A 19,440-nucleotide genomic window follows, 5' to 3' on the forward strand; every position below is an offset into this window, starting at 1 on the left:
TTTACTGCTGCTATGAATCCTTCTAAATCCCACAGCCACTGAAATATGTTACCTGCTGCATGTTTTATCTCATTCAACTGGAAATATTCTCTAACTTCCCTTCCGCATGCTATTTACACATATGTTGTTTAATTTTCAAACATTTGGGAATTTTAAAGATACTTTTTGTTCCTGACTTCCAGTTTAACTACATTATAGTCAGAGAATAGTCTTTCTATAATTTCTCCTTTGTTAGTGAGCCAAAATTTTGTTCACTTCTTTCATCTGAAGTACTTTTTGATGACATCCTTGGCCCGAGATTCTTTGCCATAGTCCTTAACCACCATATAACTGCAGCCAGCTTCTCATTCCTAGTTTCTTATTGTCACCGACCCTAATCAGGTTGACTTGGCGCTAAGTTGACTTGGCTTCCACCAACTTACCAGACAGAGCCTTATCACAATTGGATGCAAACACAAAGATGAGCTTGGAGCTTATTTAAGGCTGTGGCAGCCTCATGAATTCCATATGCTCAGGCATCATGGATGAGAGTGGTCTTCAAGACCTCTTCTTCTGAAGCAGAATTAATGTCCATTACAGCTCCAGCAACGGTGTCTGGCTCAGCCTCTCTAGTAGGTTACAGGTGAGGCTGAATCTTGGGACACACACTAGTACACCTTCAAACTGAGGGCAGGGGAAAAGTCATTTCTTTCTTAATTTCTTTTTTCTGGGGGTGGGGAGGTTTGAGACAAGGTTTCACTGTGTAGCTCTGGCTGTCCTGGAACTTGCTCTGTTGACCAGGCTGGCCTCTAACTCAGAGATTGCCTGTCTCTGCCTCCTGAGTGCTGGGATTAAAGGCGTGTTATCATGACCAGCAACAGCGCAACTTTTTTTTTTAAACACTTGTTATGTTTTATGTGCCAGGTTATTTCTATTTTAGTGACAGTTTCTTCTTTCTTTAGTTTCTTGAGACAGGGTTCTTACTATGGACACCAGGCTGGCCTCAAACTCCAGCTCTTCTAATCTCAACTTCTCTAGTGCTGGGAACAACCCAGCATTTACAGACCTGAGATTAGATAGAGCCATTCACTGCTGTGCTCAGATCATCGACAACAGTCCTATAACTTAAAAAACAACACCAGCGTCTGACATTGAGTGAGTTTTCTCCAATATATCCTCTCTTCAACACGGACTTACCTATGGAGGAACTTCTATGAGTTTTTAGCTTATTTCTTTGCTTGTCAGGTTGGGAAAATAAGATAAGAGACCACAGGTGTGAGAGCTGGGCTTAGCACCACCTCCGTTCACAGGGCAGGCCTACTGCCTGTGCCCTCTAAGGTGCTGCAGAACAGTTCTGTCCTCAGGTCAATTCCTGTAACTGGTGGACAAGGGCAACCTTCTCCACTATGCCTCGGGGAGCAGGCACTCGGGGAGCAGGCACTCAGCTCAGGAGCCTGAAGAGCAGGCCCCTCCTCACTCAGCAGGATGTAGTTATCCTCTGCTGATAGCTCTCCCAGACACAGGTCACCCTCTTTGCCACATATCAGGACAACCTGATTCAGAGGAAAGGGAAGGAAGGGAGGTGGGGCCCTAACTACACAGATTAAAACCATGGAGCCTGAGCACTGCAGCCTTGAGGAGGAGGCCAGCAGAGAGCCCAGGCCATGCCTAACCCCCAACTCCCCCACCTGCTTCAGTGATGGCCCAGTGCGACCCAGGCCAGCATTCCTCCCACTCTCAGATGCCCGGCTGCTGTGGTTTCTTTTTTCCTTCCCTTTCATCTTTAGACTTCCTCCTTCCTGAAATGTCACATTCCTTTAATCCTGCTCACCAGATCCAGTCGAGGCTAAAGTCCATGGCTGCCAAACAAACACAAACACACACCACCCATGCTCGGGATTCGGACTGCAGTGTACTGTGGGTAATCATGTGTTAGCTTTAGAAGACTCTATCGTGCTCATATTTGATTTGTGAAAGACTGCTGATAAAATGCCCTGACCACCCACATACTGCTAGCAAGGCTCCAACCCTGCCTCCCACGCCTGCCAGTACAATGTGGGTGCTGCTCAGTCCTCAGACCCAAGTACCCGTCCTGTAAGAGGGCCCAGCCTCCCTCTCCATCTTCCTCACTCCAACTCAGTCTACCTGTAAACCACAACATTTCTCCATGCTGACAGTACTCTTGGGAGCAGAATTCACACAATAAAAATGAACAAATCTTAAGCACGGTTTTGAAAATATTAATAAATATTCACAATAGCACCTGGTATCTAGGCTCATAGAGTGTCCCAGGAACTTCATGTGCATTATCTTTTGTGCATGTGTTTACCTTTGTCAATTTCCTACAACCACACACACAGCAGAGCTCACTATGGTAAATGATCTGTCTCTTGATCAAGACTGGAACAGCTGGGACTTGGCCTCAGGTCTATCTGACTGAGGTGTGGCCTCCCAACATGGCCCCATGACATGGCTCTACAGTCTAGGCAGTGCCTTGTCATCCTTCAGGTCATAGCAAAGATGACACCTCTCCCAGGAAGCTGTCCTTCTCTGCTACTCTCTGTCCTCACAGGACCTGTTAACTGATTGCTTTAATTAACTGATCTGTAAATGCCACAGAGCAGGGAGAGCAAGGTGCACCTCAGTACTAGCTAATGCCTCTTGACTAACCATATGAATGAAGCCAGATTCAGAAAGTAGCCACGAGGATTAAATGAAGTCCTTAGAACTCACAAGCAGAAAGGCTGGAGCGCCCCCTCCCCACACCAGCCCTGCAGTATAGTGTCGGCTGCACGCCTGGAGACATACAAAGGAACAAGCTAAGAAGTCACTTGGTCACTGTCCTCAAGGGGAGGGATCAACGGGGAACTGCATAATGCTCCATGGAGTGAGAAAACAGGAGCCCAGAGAAACAGGAACTGCTGCCGGAGCCACACTAGACAGGCGACCCGGAAGTGCAATGGCCTTGCTCAGGTCAAGATGCTGACCAGATTCAACTCTGCTCTGAGCGCCCGGAGTCTGCCCCTGCGACACCCCAACACTTCAAACCCGATCTCCCTTGCAAAACCCAATTTCCCAACACAAACCTAATCACCTTTTCCTATCATCAGCCGGCCAGAATTCTCCTGGGGCTTGACTAATTCCCTGGATTAGGCTGCATGTTAGCTTTCTAGACATAACAGTCAGATATACAACCAGAGAGCAGCACAGGACCCCACTCTGTCCCCCATGCAAACCCACTGACCCCTGCTCACCTGTTTGAACATTCTTTTTGTTTGTTTGTTTAGTTTTGTTTTTCGAGACAGGGTTTCTCTGTGTAGCTTTGTGCCTGTCCTGGAACTCACTTGGTAGACCAGGCTGGCCTGGAACTCACAAAGATCCGCCTGCCTCTGCCTCCTGAGTGCTGGGATTACAGGCGTGCGCCACCACACTCTTAAGCCCAAATTAACCAAGTGAGTATTTCTCCAGCTTCGTCTGTCCCGCGGCACGGGAGCAGGCATAAAGAGCCGTGACACACAGCTAGCATCTCCCTCAGGAGCTGCCATCTCTCCACTCACACTGCTGAAATGTCAGGCAAGCTTCACTTCTTTCTGAACCTGAACAGTTCTAATGGAGACAGTGCATGCTTTGGAACAACGGCCTAGTCAGCAGGCTGCAACTGTCTGCCTACAGTCTGGTCCTGTGACGGCGTTTAGAAAAGGTCAGGGGTTTCTCTTCAATTCTCTGCTGGACTCAGAAGAGAACTTGGCTGGCAGTACAAACCACAATCTATAAAGGGGCCCATTTAATCCTGGGAAAGATTAAAAGCTAAAATTAACCTTTCGCAAAATAATAAAGTCTGGAGGAGCTACTATTGTGCTCACTCTCAATCAAGGCCAGGGAGGAGTTCAAGGCCAGTGCTCCCGTGCTCAGCTTGCTCTGGCCCCAGGAAGCAGAGAGAGTCCTCTGTGTGGTGTCTGGGCTGACACCAGTACACTGCAGCATGTTTTCATCCTGTGGCTGCGCAGGCACGTGGACTTGCCTGTCACTCATCCCTGCTCATCCCTCCTCTGTCACAAAGAAGCCAGGACCTGAGGCCATCATTGCTGACACCCACCTCTGAAATGTTCCTTTTGCTCCACAAATGAAACACAAGCAGGACTCTACTAATTGGAGTTAGCCCCCTTTTGACATATTGATGCTTGGCAACCAGTCACCTATTAAAACAGCATCAAAGAGCCTAGGGCTGGAGAATAGGGAACAAAGAGTCTGATCCACGCTTTAGAACTTTGGTACAATTTTAATTTTACCCAAGAAAGATAAAACAAACCTGCAGACACAAAATTCATGCACTGAATGACAGTGGCAAGCAGACAGGCAATATTTTAAAACACATGCTACTCAAAGACACCAGAGAAAGAGGAGGGGGAGTCCATTAGCGGAGGCAAGGCCAGCATCAATACTGTCCACATCCTCCAAATGACTCCTTCAAGGTCACCTTCATAGCCCACCACTGAAATCACTGGCGTCAAGGCTAAGCCACAAACTGTGGGACACGGCCTTTATCTGAGCCTTTCTAGCCTGCACAGGTACATCTCCCAAGCTCAGGTGAGTTTTTAATTGTAATGCATTTTAAATTATAGTGCACTGGCGGAATCTAACAGAAGAGGAGGTAAGAAGTACTCAGATTAGGCAGACAAATTAAATGATCTCAGATGAACCACTGAGATAATCAAGGTCCTATTTATGTTCATACATAATAAACATCAGCTCATATAATTTCAACACTGGCTTGTTAATAATAGATCAGCAAACAAATAAGATAGTAGCCTCCAGCTTTCCAGACCGCAGGGCCTATCAGTCAAGCAATTTCTGAATATGAACCAGCAATATTGACCTTCACGTATGAGTCATATACAATAAACAAGAGAAGCAGAGCAAGAGGACACAATCCGCCTCTTTTGTCAGTTTTTACTATACTGTCATGCTACCTTTTAAACTTTGTTTTATTTTTCAGTGTGTGTGTGTGTGTGCATGGGTGCGTGTTTCAGAGGACAACTCTGTATTCTCTCCTTGCACCTTTTCCTGGGTTCTCCGGCTCTGAGGTCATCAGGCTTGTGTGGTGAGCACTTTATGGACTGAGCCCTCCCCCAGCCCTCCTCACACTGTCTTTAGCTGACAGCCGAAGGCACCATACGTATTCTCAGAGTAAAGCTTCATGTTAGTAATATTTTCTTCTTGATAATGTCATCAGCAACCCATTGTTACCACTGAGAGAATCTGAGAAACAAAATGATGAGAAACAAAATGATGAGTTAAGAACACTAGCCTGGCCGGCGGTGGTGGCGCACGCCTTTAATCCCAGTATTCAGAGGCAGAGGCAGGCGGATCTCTGTGAGTTCGAGGCCAACCTGGGCTTCCAAGTTCCAGGAAAGGCGCAAAGCTACACAAAGAAACCCTGTCTTGAAAAACAAAAAACAAACAAAAAAAAAAAGAACACTAGCCTGGGCTCCAACACCAGACACACCTGCACGTGTGTGTGCACACATATGCACATACACTCAACACACAACACTCACACACTGAACACACATCCAACACACACACACAAGGTAAACACACACATACCCTCAACACACATCCAACACACACTCAACACACATATTCAACACACATTCAACACACCATACACACACACACACACACACACACACACACACACACACACAACCACTCACACACGTGCCCTGGAACCACTTTGGGTAAGGGCAAACTCGTCTTGGGAGATTAATGACTGTACAATAATAACAGTCTTCAGAGGACTTTGGACCTTTCTTCAGAAGGAAAGAGGACAGGGCTTGCTTTAGACAGGGTGACTCTGAGCCCAGGCTGGCCTGCAACTATGTTTTTTATTTTTGTTTTTTTGTTTTTGTTTTGTTTTGTTTTGTTTTTTGAGACAGGGTTTCTCTGTGTAGTTTTGGTGCCTGTCCTGGATCTCACTCTGTAGACCAGGCTGGCCTCGAACTCACAGAGATCCACCTGCCTCTGCCTCCTGAGTGCTGGGATTAAAGGCGTGCACCACCACTGTCCGGCTGCAACTATGTATTCTTGGCTTGGCTTGAACTTGTCATCCTCCTGCCTCAGCTCCCCACATGCTAAAATTTCAAGCTCTAACACCATGCTCAGCTTGTACTTTTCTTACACATTAAGTATAAACTTGGAGGTGAAAACATAGGTGGCATTTTTCAGTTAATGTCTTACTATTCTAAAAAACAAAAACACAAACACAGTTTGAGAAGTCTTTAGCCCATCACACTCACTCACAGCCTTTCTTTACTCCATGGATGAGACCCAGGACAAAACCAAAGAGGATGCTCCTAGGATAACCATCCAGAATCCAAGCATTTGAGGATGCTGTGTGTTTATGCATAGTTGGACCAGAATAATAGCCAGTCACATAGTAAATTAGTGAGCTGAAAATTGGCAAAGTCTGGGTGTGGTGGTGCACACCTTTAATCCCAGCACTCTGGAGACAGAAGCAGGGAGATCTATGTGAATTCGAGGTTAGGCCAGCCTGGTCTACATTGTGAGTTCAAGACCAATCAAGATGGACTCTGCTGGAAGGAAGGAAGGGAGGGAGGGAGGGAGGGAGGGAGGGAGGGAAGGGGGGATAAATTTGGCTAAGTGTTATTGTAAATGGTAGTGGATACATGGGAGGGGACTATTATATTAATGTCTCCTTACATATATGCTTTAAAAAATTTTATAATAAAAGTTTTTTTAAAGTCCAAAAACAAGTTCTAGGACCATCTATCATCATTAACCATACTGTGCCTGTGGAATTCAGGAATACTTCACACAGTTACCTTTAACCACCCTTAAACCACAAGGTGTATAGCCGGGTGGTGGTGGTGAATACTTTTAATCCCAGCACTCAGGAGGCAGGGGCAGGTGTATCTCTGTGAGTTCAAGGCCAGCCTGGTCTACAGAGTGAGTTCCAGGACAGACTCCAAAGCTACACAGAGAAACTCTCCACTCAAAAAACAAAACAAAACAAAAACAAAACAAAACAAAACAAAAAACCCAACCAACCAATAAATAAAAATAAAAAAACCACAACGTGCAACTAAGTGGTAGAGGCTCATGTCTTTAATCCCAGCACTTGAGAGGCAAAAGCAGGCAAATCTGAGTTCGAGGCCAGCCTGGTCTATAGAATAAGGACAGCTAGGGTTACACAGAGAAACCCTGTCTTGAAAACAAAACAAACAAAAAGCACAAGGTGCATGCTTGCATGTGAGGCACTCACACTGAAGCACCTTGCCTGAATTCTTTTTAAACCATGTTTGCATTGGGGGTGGTGTTCGCACTGGAATGCAGGTGCGTGTGGAGGCCAGAAGAGGGCATCAGATTCCCTGAAACTGAAGTTACAGGCTGCTGGGAGTCACCCAACACAGATGCTAGGAATGGAACTCAGGTCCTTTGCAAGAGCAGTAGGGCTTTTTAGCCCCTTAGCCATCTCTCCAGAGCCTGACAAGGTGCACTAGGAAAACAGCTGTATTTATAAAAGCCACACATAAATCAAGTGATCCATTACAGGAGCAGAGCAGAAAATGCTTCTATAGTTTGCAATTACTAACCATTGAAAAGCAACCCAACCCCTGTTGTTGCACAAGACAAGGCCACTCCTAATGCATGGTTGCTTATTTTAATTTCTTTATGTACACAGTGTTCTGCCTGCATGTATCCCTGCAGACCAGAAGAGGGCGCCAGATCTCATTACGGATGGTTGTGAGCCACCATGTGGTTGCTGGAACTGAACCCAGAACCTCTGGAAGAGCAGCCAGTGTTCTTAACCACTGATCCATCTCTCCAGCCCCCTCTAATTTCTTAAAATTAAAAAAAAAAAAAAATCATGAAACTTGAAGTTACAAGTTAGAGTTTCTTTACATTCTTTTCTACAAAATTAATTTGGGAATGGAGGCAGACTAGAGACTGAACTAGGCTAGGCAAGTGTCCTACCACTGAGCTGCCCATCTCACCCCAGAGCTGAGGACTGACCCCAGGGCCAAAAAGCACTCTACCACTGAGCTAAGTTCCTGGCCCCTTGTTAGTGACTTTTTTAAGATTTCTTTTCTTTCCATAGGAAGTAGAGGCAAGATGATCTGAGTTTGAGCTAGTCTATATAGCTCAGGCCAGGGTAACATAGTGAGACCCCATCTCAAAATAAACAACAAGAAACCTCACCAAGATGTATGTGTGCATATGTGTGTGTGTGTGTGTGTGTGTGTGTGTGTGTGTGTATGCGCACATGCACTAATCTATACTATGTATGTGTTCAGGTGCCCAGAGGTCAAAAAAGTGTTATCAGATTTGGAGTTACAGGTTGAATGTCCAGTGTGGGCGCTGGGAATCAAACTCAGGTCCTTCAGAAGAACAGCGAGAGCTCTTAACCACTGAGCCATCTCTCCAGTCTCAGCTTTTGGGTTTTTGAGACCAGCTTGGCTTCCAGCTCAAGAACTTCTTCCCTTGGTCTCCCAAGTGCTGAAGTCACCAAGTCTGGTTCCAAAATTACTCTTGATGTTTGCTGTTATGATTTGATTTTTGTTTTTGAGACAGTCTAATGTCGTCCAGGCTGGCTTTGAACTTGCTATGTAGCTAAAGCTGGCCCTGGACTCCTGATCTGCTTGCCTCTCGCCATTTTGGGATTACAGGGATGAGCCATTGTACATGGCTCAAAATTACTCTTTTATATGTCAAAACCAAAGCCTGTATTTTAGAGAACCTAATTATTAATTCAACCTGTCCCTTTTATTATATCTAAGGCTGCCAAACAAAGGTTTTCCAAAATTCATTTGTATTAGTCTCTGCAAAGGCATAAATGTAATTTTAGCCAACCCTCTAGACAGTTCTTACTCTGGGAACTGACATCCTACTGCTCTGGATGTTGGTAATTTATATGTCAGATAAGAACTTGCTCATAAATATAATTCAAAACTGCATCTGAGTCACACTCCAGCATAAATCCAAGAACCGTATGGAATCTTGGGAAGTTTCTCATTATAAACAAGTGGGAAAGTTGGCATGGAAGGGAGACACTGGATGAAATACACTCCTGGTCAAGTGACAGGACATGCTCAGAGGAGGCCCATCCAGTCTGGCTGGGAACGCTCAGTAGCCATCCTAAAGACAATGGCTAACTAACACCCCAGACTTCCAGGTCCTGACACACTCCTCTCTAGGGCTTCCAGCCCAGGACTTCAAGCTGGGCACCTGAAATATCAACTCCAGAAGCATATGAGAAAGAGAGGGTCCATAGTGTGACATTCTTGGAGCCTGTGGCACACAAGAGGCTGCCTTGAGCTACCTTACCCAGCCCACCAGGCTTCAAGTCTGGTAGCTGCCGCCTTCACACTTCTGCGTCCCTGGGCTGGGTGCCCGAGGCAGGTCCTGCTCCCCTGCTGCTGGGTCTCATTTGCCTGAACTCCCACACCTTAAAATAAGCATGCTCTGCTACTGGGAGTTCTTCCGGAGTCTTTGTGACAGTTCACAGGTCACCCAGAGGCCCTTCCTGCTTTTTCGTCAGTCAGTATGACTGATGATCAGTTGGGCTAGCAGGCAACGGTGGCATACTGTGCCCCTAGACAGCCACAGTTGTCTTTGAAAATAACGAATACTTGGCTGCAGGTTGGCCTTTTGGATTAGTGACCCCATCCTCACCACTCCTACAGCACCATGTTAATTTATTGTGTGCACAAGTGTGTGTGTATGTGGGCAACCGGTGCACACACAGAAGGCGGAAGACAACGTGCAGGGGCTGGTTCTCCCCCCACCATGTGGGTTCCAGGTTGTCAGGCTTGGCTTGCTCTTACTGCTAACCCACCTCACTGGCCCTTCAGCACCTCGCTTAAATAAATGTCTACAGTAAGATGCAATGAAAAATGTCCCCAGAGAAAGCACAGAGCATCTTCCTTTCCTTCTCACCCTGTGAACTCACAAAGAGAAATTATTGTGTGCCTTAAGTTGTGCACAGGGCCACAACAGAGCCAGACTCTGTCCTATGAAGGCTCTAAAGTACTTCCTATCGGTGAGAACCTACATGACCCAGAGCTTCAAGTTGTATGTTCTCCTCAATAGTCTGTTTAGTATGATTTTGTTGAGACAGGGTATCCCTAGGTAGCCCAAGATGGACTTGAATTTGTGATCCTCATGCCACAGGCTCTCAAGGGTTAAAAAAAAATTCCACAAGCAATCCAGCTCCAGTTGAACCGGTTCATAGTTCACAGATGAAGGTGGCTTACAGATATGTCCAAACTATGGCCCAAAGGCCACTGCATCCCAGGATAGCTATGATCGTGGCCCAACAATCTGTAGATGACGAAGTCATATTGCAATGTCAAAAAGTTAAACACCCCTGGAATCTTAGGGCATGGAATGTGCAGGATCTCTATCGAGGGGCTCAAATCTGTATTTAAAATCTTAATGGCAGGTCTTATGGCCTACTATGAAGTTTGGGGAGGGTTTTAAAAGTTCCCATACTTGCCCTCATGATTTGCATCACTCCATTCTCTACAAAAACTAATAGCAACAGATACTGGAAAATAACTCAAACCAGCTAACTAACAGCTCAAATCAAACTATTCAAAAGTAATTATTTCTACTCACCACAGACACAGGTTCACAGATGTCTATTTCTGTTGCTATTAACAAAATATTCAATCTGCACAATTTATTCATTTTATTGGTTGAATTCCTTTAGTAGTACTGGGGGTTGAACCTAGGGCCTTCAGGTATGCAGGGACCATTGAGTCAAATCCCCAGGTCTTTTTCTCACTAAGTTATCCATGCTGACAGCAAACTTAACTTTGTAGCCCAAGTAGGCCTTGAACTTGGATCCTCTAACCTCCACCTCCTACGCAGCTGAGATCACAGGGCTGTGCTATGAGGCCTGGCTACATCAGTGTACTTTAGAAAGAATAGAGGTGAAGTTCAAGATGGTGTCACATCTATTCAGCTTCCGGGGTGGGGAAGGGTGTGCTGTTCCACCCAGGAGTAAGGTAGTGAGGAAAGATGGGCTCGTGAAGAAGACAGATGCCTGTGCAGGAGCTGGAAAGGGGAAGTAGTTGGCTGGATGCAAAGCAACCCACTCTCATGATAACTAACTCTTAGAGAGGTTGCATTCATCCCATCATGAGGACGAAGCTCTCATGAGCCAGTTACTTTTTTTTCCCTTTTGAGACAAGGTCCTGCTATTTGCCTAGGCTGGCCTAGAACTCTCTATGTAGCCCCAGTTGGCCTTGAACTTGTGATGCTCTTACCTCTCTGCCTCCCAAGTGATGGAGTAACAGGAATGGACCACAGGGTCTCCTAAATTCTAAACTGGCCTAAAATTTTCTGTATCTAGGATGACCTTAAACTTTCAATCCTCCAGCATATAACCTCCACAGTGCTGGGATTATAGGCATGCGCCAGCATGCCCAACTTCTAATTATCGCTCAACACAGTTACACTGGAAATTAAATTTCAACCTGCATTTCAGTGGGAGCAAACCACAACCAAACCATGGCAACAGGCCTGTTTTATAAAGAAACCAGCGCCTGGCTCCTGGATCACGTCACAGGAACAGGCAGACCTGGAAGGAGAAGAGGATTTGGGCTTAGCTGGCTGATGTAGGCCTCTGGGGCCAGCCTTGGAGGTTACAACCTGGCCCCACTTCTAGGGAGAGTCTTGTTTCCCATGTGCTGCTGTGTGATCAGCTGCCTCACACTCCCTCCTCCATGGACCAAACCAGTCACTATACCTCTTCATGATGGACAGACAGTACCCCCACGACTGTGGCCCAAACACATCCTTCCTCCCTTAGGTGGCTCTGTCACATATGCAGTCTCAGCAACAGGAAGAGTAACTAATACTGCCCACTGGTGAACTTCCTACTCATTCACGGACCCAAGCATTCATCAGGACATTTCTCACCACATGCCTAACACATAGCGGGTGCTGAGGATACACACGCCTGATGAACACAGCCATGGCGAAGCACACAGAACTCCATGGAAGCCAGACAATAAGCATGTGACTACCACTAGGAAAGTCCTACACAGGGTGAGCCAGAAGCTGCCTGGCCCGGGCACTTCCATTTTAGAGGCCTGTGCAATTAAGTTCACCCAATGGAGTACAAATGGATGAGAGGCGTCACTTCTGGGTCTAGATATATAAGTAGGCATGCTTTTCCTTTCTTCCAAAACGCTGTATTAGAGAACTCTTAACCCTATGACGAGGCTTGGCAAACTGGGGAGACAGCCACATGAATTCACTGCTCTGCTGTCTGTGGCTGTTCCTCTGTGGCAGTGAGACTATACCTCCCACGGTCAAAGACACTTACTACCCTCTAAGAAAAAGCTGCTGAACCCAGGTGGAGGAACAGGACAGCAAAAGCCCAGGGCCCCTAATTGACAAGTATAGGGGACCCACTTACCCACCTACAATACCCATATTCGGCTGTGTGCTCGAGAGACAAACTCCCAACGTTTTGCTCAAGCTGGCATTAGCCTAACTCATTTGGAGAGCAGGGCACACAAGTATAGTGAGAAACACAACATGGGTGCCCAAGGTTGGACTTTGCTGACAAGTGTCTTCAAATGTCATTATCTTTAAAAATGATCCCCAAGGGGGGAAAATGACCTCACTCAGAAAAACCAAGCTCCCAGGTTATTTACACTGACAACCAATAGCCTGCAATAAACACCCTTCTAACCTACAATAGTGTTCCTTCTCTACACGTAATTATTTTTAATTAATTAATTTATTTACTTATTTTTATTTTATGGTGTTTTGCCTACATGTATGTCTGTCTGTGTGAGGGTGTCAGAAGCCCTGGAAGTGGAGTTACATACAGTTGTGAGCTGCCATGTGGGTGCTGGGAATTGAACCCAGGTCCTCTGGAAGAGCAGCCAGTGCTCTTAACTGCTGAGCCGTCTCTCCAGCTCGTCTACACTTGATTTTTTTTTTTTTTTTTTTTTGGTTTTTTGAGACAGGGTTTCTCTGTAGCTTTGGAGTCTGTCCTGGACTAGCTCTATAAACCAGGCTGGCCTCGAACTCACAGAGATCCACTTGCCTCTGCCTCCCGAGTGCTGGGATTACAGGCGTGTGCCACCACCGCCCGGTTACACTTGGTTTTTAAAGGATTTGTTTATTGTATTTATGTGTTTAGACATTTTGCCCGCATGTATATCTGTGTGTCACATACATGCCTAGTATCCTCAGATGTCAGAAGAGGGCACTGGATCCCCTGGGACTGGAGTTACAGATGACTGTGAGTTGCCATGTAGGTCTGGGAACTGAACCTGGGTCCTCTGCAAGACTAGCTGGTGCTGAGACACCTTGTCAGCTCCCACTGTCCTCTTTTCTAAATAGCATGTTCAGCCAGTCCCTGAAACCAGCATTGCTCACCAAGCAAGGCTACAATATAGTTACCTGTATTAGTAATGAAACCATTCTAAGCAAGCTATGGGCCAAAGTGGAAAAGAATTATTCAGATTATTTCAACCCAACCCATTGTGAGATATCAGCAGGGTGAGAACTGGATCTGACCTTGAGTTTGGGAGGTAGGACCTTTGGAAGGTGACTGAGATTAGATAAAGCCACCGGGCTGGGAGCTCAGGATTGAAATCTGGTGGTTCTGAAAGAAGACAGGGAAGACAGAACACAGGCTCACAGGGGCCCCATCACCCAGCAATGATGCCCCATGTGCCTCAGCACTCTGCCAGGAAGAAGGCTTTTCCCAGATAACTCTGGGCTACCATGAGTCAAATAACAACTTCTTTTCCCTTAAACTTCTAAGCATCCTGCCTTTGCTTCCCAAATGCTGAAATGACAGGTGGGTCCCACCAAATCTATGTAATTAGCAACAGAAAACAGACTGACACACACACCTAAACTGGACAGATGTGGACAAGTAACACTGTGACCCGAACTGAGCAGGGCTGGGATAGTCTTGAGACACCACACCCTCGCCTAGCACCCTACCTTGACTGTTTCACTCACTAGACCAAAGCCAGCCAACCGTAGTAACATTTAAATGCCACTGCAGCGTCACCCTCTGGGTAGTTGGTAAACTGTCACCCCACAGCAGTGACTGGATCAACACTAGAGACTGACTACATTAGAATGAAAAATTTCCTAGGACAAATGAACGCTCAAACGGTTGAAATCAAATGCTCCAGTCAGTCTGTGGCTCTGGGACTAACAAACACCATTTTTCTTTGCTAAAATTAGCACGAAGTCACCTAGAGCACGTGTAAGTCAGGTAGTCATGGCATCACCTTTCCAAGAGTGGAGCCCCCTTCCGTGAGTCATGTCACTCCACATCGTCATGCTAATCAAAGGGTGTCACATCCTCGAGAGCCACCACCAGCTCCCCTTAAAAAAAGAAACTGTCTCATAACCAACTGCCATGGGGAAGAAAAGAGTCAGGCTGCAAGATACATGGTTGCATTAAATCAAACAGAACAGTGGGTGGGTCTGTGCGTGGGAGGTGCAGACACACTTCAGAACTGAAAAAAAAAACAAAACCTAGGATAATACATCAAATCAACACGGGTTTGACAGTGAATAATTTTTTCTTTGAGTTCCCTGTGTCTTTCTCTTGGATAAGAAAGAGAAGTACAGAAACCAGAAAACAACAAATAAAATCTTGGCAAGAATCCCCATCCTGCCCTAGGTGTTCTGTTTTTTTTTGTTGTTGTTGTTTTATAATAAAGAGAGATCGTGTTATCATTTCTAGAGTATTATTTAGATAGAAGGGGAGAAAAATCTAGAAATTTAACAGACAGCAAACAAGCTTCTAACTTGAAGAGCTACAGGTTATGATCAAATAGGAATCAAAACTGCTCCAAGAAAACAGAATTCGTCTTGAAGACCTGTAAGGGCGGCAAGGGCTTCTCAGGCAAAGTCTGGGAATGAACTTTCTACAGAGTTGTTCCATGGGAAGGGGGTGAGGGGGTTACACTGGGCTCAAAAACCTGAGCAAAGAGCGTCCCTGTCTCATCGTGTGTAAAACTGGAAGCATCTAATGTCAACAGGAGACGGGTGTGGTTGACCTTGACAACTTTTATATAGCAGTGACCTTTAAACATTCCCAATTCTACACCATGGATCCCCTGGAGCTGAGGTTAAAGGCAGCTGTGAATTGGCCTGACAGAGGTGCTGGGACCCAAACTCAACTCTGCAGGAGTAACACCTGCTCTCAACCACATCCCTCCAGTCCCGAATGTTTTCTTGCTGTTCTGTTGTTTTGTTTGATTCAGGGTCTTACTATATAGTTATAGCCTAGAGTTCTCTCTGCAGACCAGGCTTGGCCACAAATTACAGAGATCCTCTTGCGCCTGCCTTCCAAATGCTGAGATTATAGATGTGTGCCACCACCATGCCGGGCAACAACTGTAGTTTTATGCTACAAATCTTATGAGGCATACACAACAGCCAGGAATAAGTAAATGTGCAGAAATAAATAGAAATCCTGCACCCCCAAAGATTATCCCAGAAAACCCACCCCTGGAGGGAGACTGAAAGCCTAACATGGTTATCTTCTCTCAGTGTGTAGAGACAAGCTGTCACCAACTGACATTACCTGGTCTCTTTCCTCTTGGCCCTCTCCTGAAGTTCTATAAGCATTGATCCTGATGCCAGAATATAAAAAATACATAATCCTGCCAAACATGGTAGTGCATGCCTCTAATTCCAGCAGTTAGGAGGCAGGGGTAGATGGATCTCTAGGAGTTCAAGGCCTGCCTGGTCTACACAGTAAATTCTAGGACAGCCAGGGCTACATAGTGAGACTATCTGAAAAATAAGAATACAGAATCCTAACATTCAGCTAGGACAGATCCTCAAAATGTAGCAAGTACCTGGCTAACTGAAGGATAGACCTAAGTAGGAACTAGATAGCAGTGTTGCTTTCTGGGGCCATGGAGAACTTCAAAAAGCTACCTGGTAAACAGGTAAACATGATGCACAAGGCTTCCAGGGGAGTAGTGTGGTTTCCTGGAGAACAGAGAGACTCCAAAGTCTTAAACACGCCCCGATGCAAACACCTTTAGCCATCAGCTCAAAGACAAAGTTCACTCATTGCTAGTGTGCTTGCCAGTGCCTGGGGAGAGGCTTACCTTTAATATTTCAGGCTCTTTGATGTCCAGGGATCTCGTGTTCCAGTGTCGCAGAGTTTTATGTGATTTGTGGTATGTATGAGCACTTGGTGGTGTAAAAAACCAGATCATGCAAACAGCAGTCATGAATCCAAGGCCAATGCCCAGGAAGAGTCCACTCATGTAGTAGGGGAGCGGGAGGATGAGGTACGCATAGACACACATTATAAAGAAGCCCAGCGTCTTCACTGGTAACTCCTGGAGCTGGGTGGCTGAGTCCGCTTCGTCCTCACTGTCCAGAACCAGGCCATCGTCGGAAAGCACCTCTGGCTTGAGGGGGACATCTAGGGGCTTATCAAGTCTCCCCTCGCCCTCAGTCTCCAGCTCAAAGTCCTCAGTGTACAGTTCACAGAACTCTTCGTCCTCTTTGCTCACTAAGGCAGACAGAGAACATTTCTCAAGAACGAGAGAACTTGTCCTCAGGCCTAAATCCTTCAGACCGCTCCCCTGGGAACCCTTGGGCTCCACTTCCTTCACAGCTTCCTCGGTGGGCTTCGGGTGGTCGCTCCTGGGGGTGTTGAGGTCACTGCTATAGCCTTCCCCCTCGGAGTCACACTCCTCCTCCTTGATGCTGTAGTTGCTTTCCAAGTGCCCATTCAAGCTGGACAGGTTGCAGAGTTCTGAAGCACTTGAAGATAAGGCTTTGGGCCTGTGGCTGCCACTTTCCTCCCCGATGATTTTGCTGAGGAGCTGGAAGGGCTCATAGATGACTTCGGAAAGGCGGCGTTTAGTGTCTTCGATTTTCGCCTCCATTTCGGGCACTTTAAAAAAGGAGCGAGTGTCAGAGGGAGAAGTCAGCGGGGAAGAAGGCGCAGTCTTGGAGTCTCCACCCGTGTTCCGTGGCTGTGTGAACTGTTTGAACAGGTGCAGATTGAGTTTGGAGTCAGGGGCCTTATAGGACACGGTATCTGACTCCTGACGAGAAGTGTCTGTGGACAGGGACTTGACCAGAGTCTTCATCAAGTGCCTGTGCCGTGGGGGGTGGGGGGATTCTTTTGGCTCCACCTCGGTTGACAGGGACTTCACTAAGCTCATGAAGGGCTTCGCACTGGAAAGGGCGGAGGACGAGGCACTGGATGAAAGGACAGGAGACTTGGAAGGAGACGACAATGGGGACGAAGAACTGGTTTTCTGTTCAGAAAGGGATGACACACTGGGAGAGCTAGCTAAGGGCCCAGATGAAGACGACCCTGGGGACAGAGCCAGTGGCACTGTATTCAATACTTGCACTGCTGGAGCAGGGGACTCCAGCAGCTTTACAGTGTTCTCGGAGACGGGCAAAATGGCAGGGGTCTCGGATACGGACAGTCCATCTGCTGGGATGGTCGCGGCAGCAGGGCCCACAGGGCCATGGCCACCCTGGGGTTCAAGATACAGGTCCTCCTTGGCTTCAAGCCCCGTTACAATGCTTTGGTCATCTAGCCCCTCCTCCAGGTACCCCCTGAACTCCTCCTCCTCTTCCTCCTCCTCCTCCCCAGATGCCGAGAAATGAATGGCGATGGTATCTCGGGACACGGACCTCTGCACGTGCACTTTGGGGGCTGATGGTTTTGGCATGTCAATGGTTTTCTCGGCATGGCGACCATTCAGACTTGTCATTGCCGGCTTCGTGAGGGCTCAGGCTCTGTGAAAAATGGCAAGAAAAACAGACGTTAAGAGTGGCTTCTCCACAGGCGACAGGGCCACGTGCAGATCCAAGCCCAGATGAAGCTCAAGTTAGAGGTGATTATGCTTTCACATGGCAGATGGCCATAGTTTCTTGCTTGGGAAGGTTTAATGGCTTAATTTTCACTAGATAAATTCCAGCTAGGCATTCTCTTTTATGAGCAAACCACACACCAGCGTTATAAATGCCAAACAATCTGTCTCACTCACAACTGCTGAATAACCACTCCCTCCCTTTTAACTGGCTCATTTCTAGCAGCAATTTTCTACTGGGGGGCTCAAGTGAAGCGTCCTGGTGGGTTTAAGGCTCTTGGAAGAAGACCATCACCAGTGGTGTTCTGCCTGTGAAGAGCTACCCGGGAGGGCTGCTGTGGTTTTGCAGCAGTGTGCCTCGGATCTCCCACAGCACCCACTGTGTTGCCATTGCAGTCAGTGGCCAAACACCCAAGTGGGGAGAACTAGACACTAGCTACCATGACCTACTGTTCTCAATGGCAAGTGCCATACGGCCAGAGCATTTAGGCAGCTATGATGAGGCCTCAGGTAAAACAAGCATCTACTCAAATGGAAGAAGGCTGAGTGTCAATGTGGCAGCCTACCAGCAAGCATGAGTGCCTGGGGACTATGGACGGACACAGGAGCAGGCTCTTTGCCCTTCTGGACAAATAGCTAGGCAGAAGGCAGGCAGCCAGCTGCAGAGCTGCACAGTGGGCCAGATAATACCAAGTGCACCTGTAACATCTAGTTCATGACATCTACATCACCGTCCTTTTAGGGGGCAGCTGACTATGTAGCTCAAGCTGGCCTCAAATGCATGATCCTCCTGAGAGCCTCCTAACTGTCCAATGCTGGAGACAGTGGTGAGGTCCCATAACTGGCTAATTACAAGCATCTTGCTGGGCACAAGGCACCAAGACAGGCCTCTCGAGCTGGACAGAGACACCACCAGAAGAGCTAGGATATGGGGCAGACATCAGGAGTTCTGAGGACACAAGGCCAGGATGAGACATTGGACACTGGTTCTGTCCTCTGAACTGGTGAGCAGTAGTGGCAGGGTGACCAACATGGACACGGTGTGACCCTAGGGCTGTTCTCTGCCTGCAGGACATGGGGAGGTAGTGGGGGGAGGTGACCCCAGGTACAAGAGAGGCATCATGGGCAAGTGGAAAGGGCATCTGCCTTGCACTGGGCAACAGGCTTCTCGTACTCCTTCCTTTCCCAGGGGACTCCGAAGCTCCAGCAAGCCACAGCTTGAACAAGCTACAACCTCCCGGTCTCAGTATTATCGGCAACATGGAGGACCTAGGGAATTTTCCCAATGTAAAATCCTACTTGTTTATGCTCACAGGTGACTGCATACAAGGATAACAGCCTACCACAGGCCATCAATAAATACTGCATTGCTTGTTTATTCCTACCTTTAAGTCTTCTGCCAAACACTACTGTTGCAAGTGCCAGCAACCGATACTACCAATAAAAGAACAGATGGGACCTGGTGTGGCAGGGGTGGGAAATGGTACTCCTATAGCACTAGGGGGAGGGAACTAGCTAATGATGGCTAAGAGCACCAGAGCCAGGGCCCAGACACCACATGAACACATCATTTTCACCACCAAAT

The 19,440-nt window shown here is 47.0% G+C and overlaps 1 protein-coding gene and 1 pseudogene across 3 annotated transcripts in view; both read right to left on the reverse strand.

The window, feature by feature from the left end:
• Tex2 (testis expressed 2) overlaps window positions 1-19,440 on the reverse strand; it is a 117,273-nt gene that overhangs the window by 52,764 nt on the left and 45,069 nt on the right. For all 3 annotated transcript variants that reach the window (XM_036195546.1, XM_036195544.1, XM_036195543.1), the window contains exon 2: window positions 16,119-17,781. In XM_036195546.1, the coding sequence (XP_036051439.1) occupies window positions 16,119-17,756 (1,638 nt within the window). In that variant the 5' untranslated portion in view covers window positions 17,757-17,781. The remainder of the gene's footprint in view (window positions 1-16,118; window positions 17,782-19,440) is intronic.
• On the reverse strand, window positions 252-598 carry LOC118588897 (annotated as a pseudogene).

The sequence above is a fragment of the Onychomys torridus genome, chromosome 8 (assembly GCF_903995425.1).
Source record: "Onychomys torridus chromosome 8, mOncTor1.1, whole genome shotgun sequence".
Taxonomy (NCBI): Eukaryota; Metazoa; Chordata; class Mammalia; order Rodentia; family Cricetidae; genus Onychomys; species Onychomys torridus.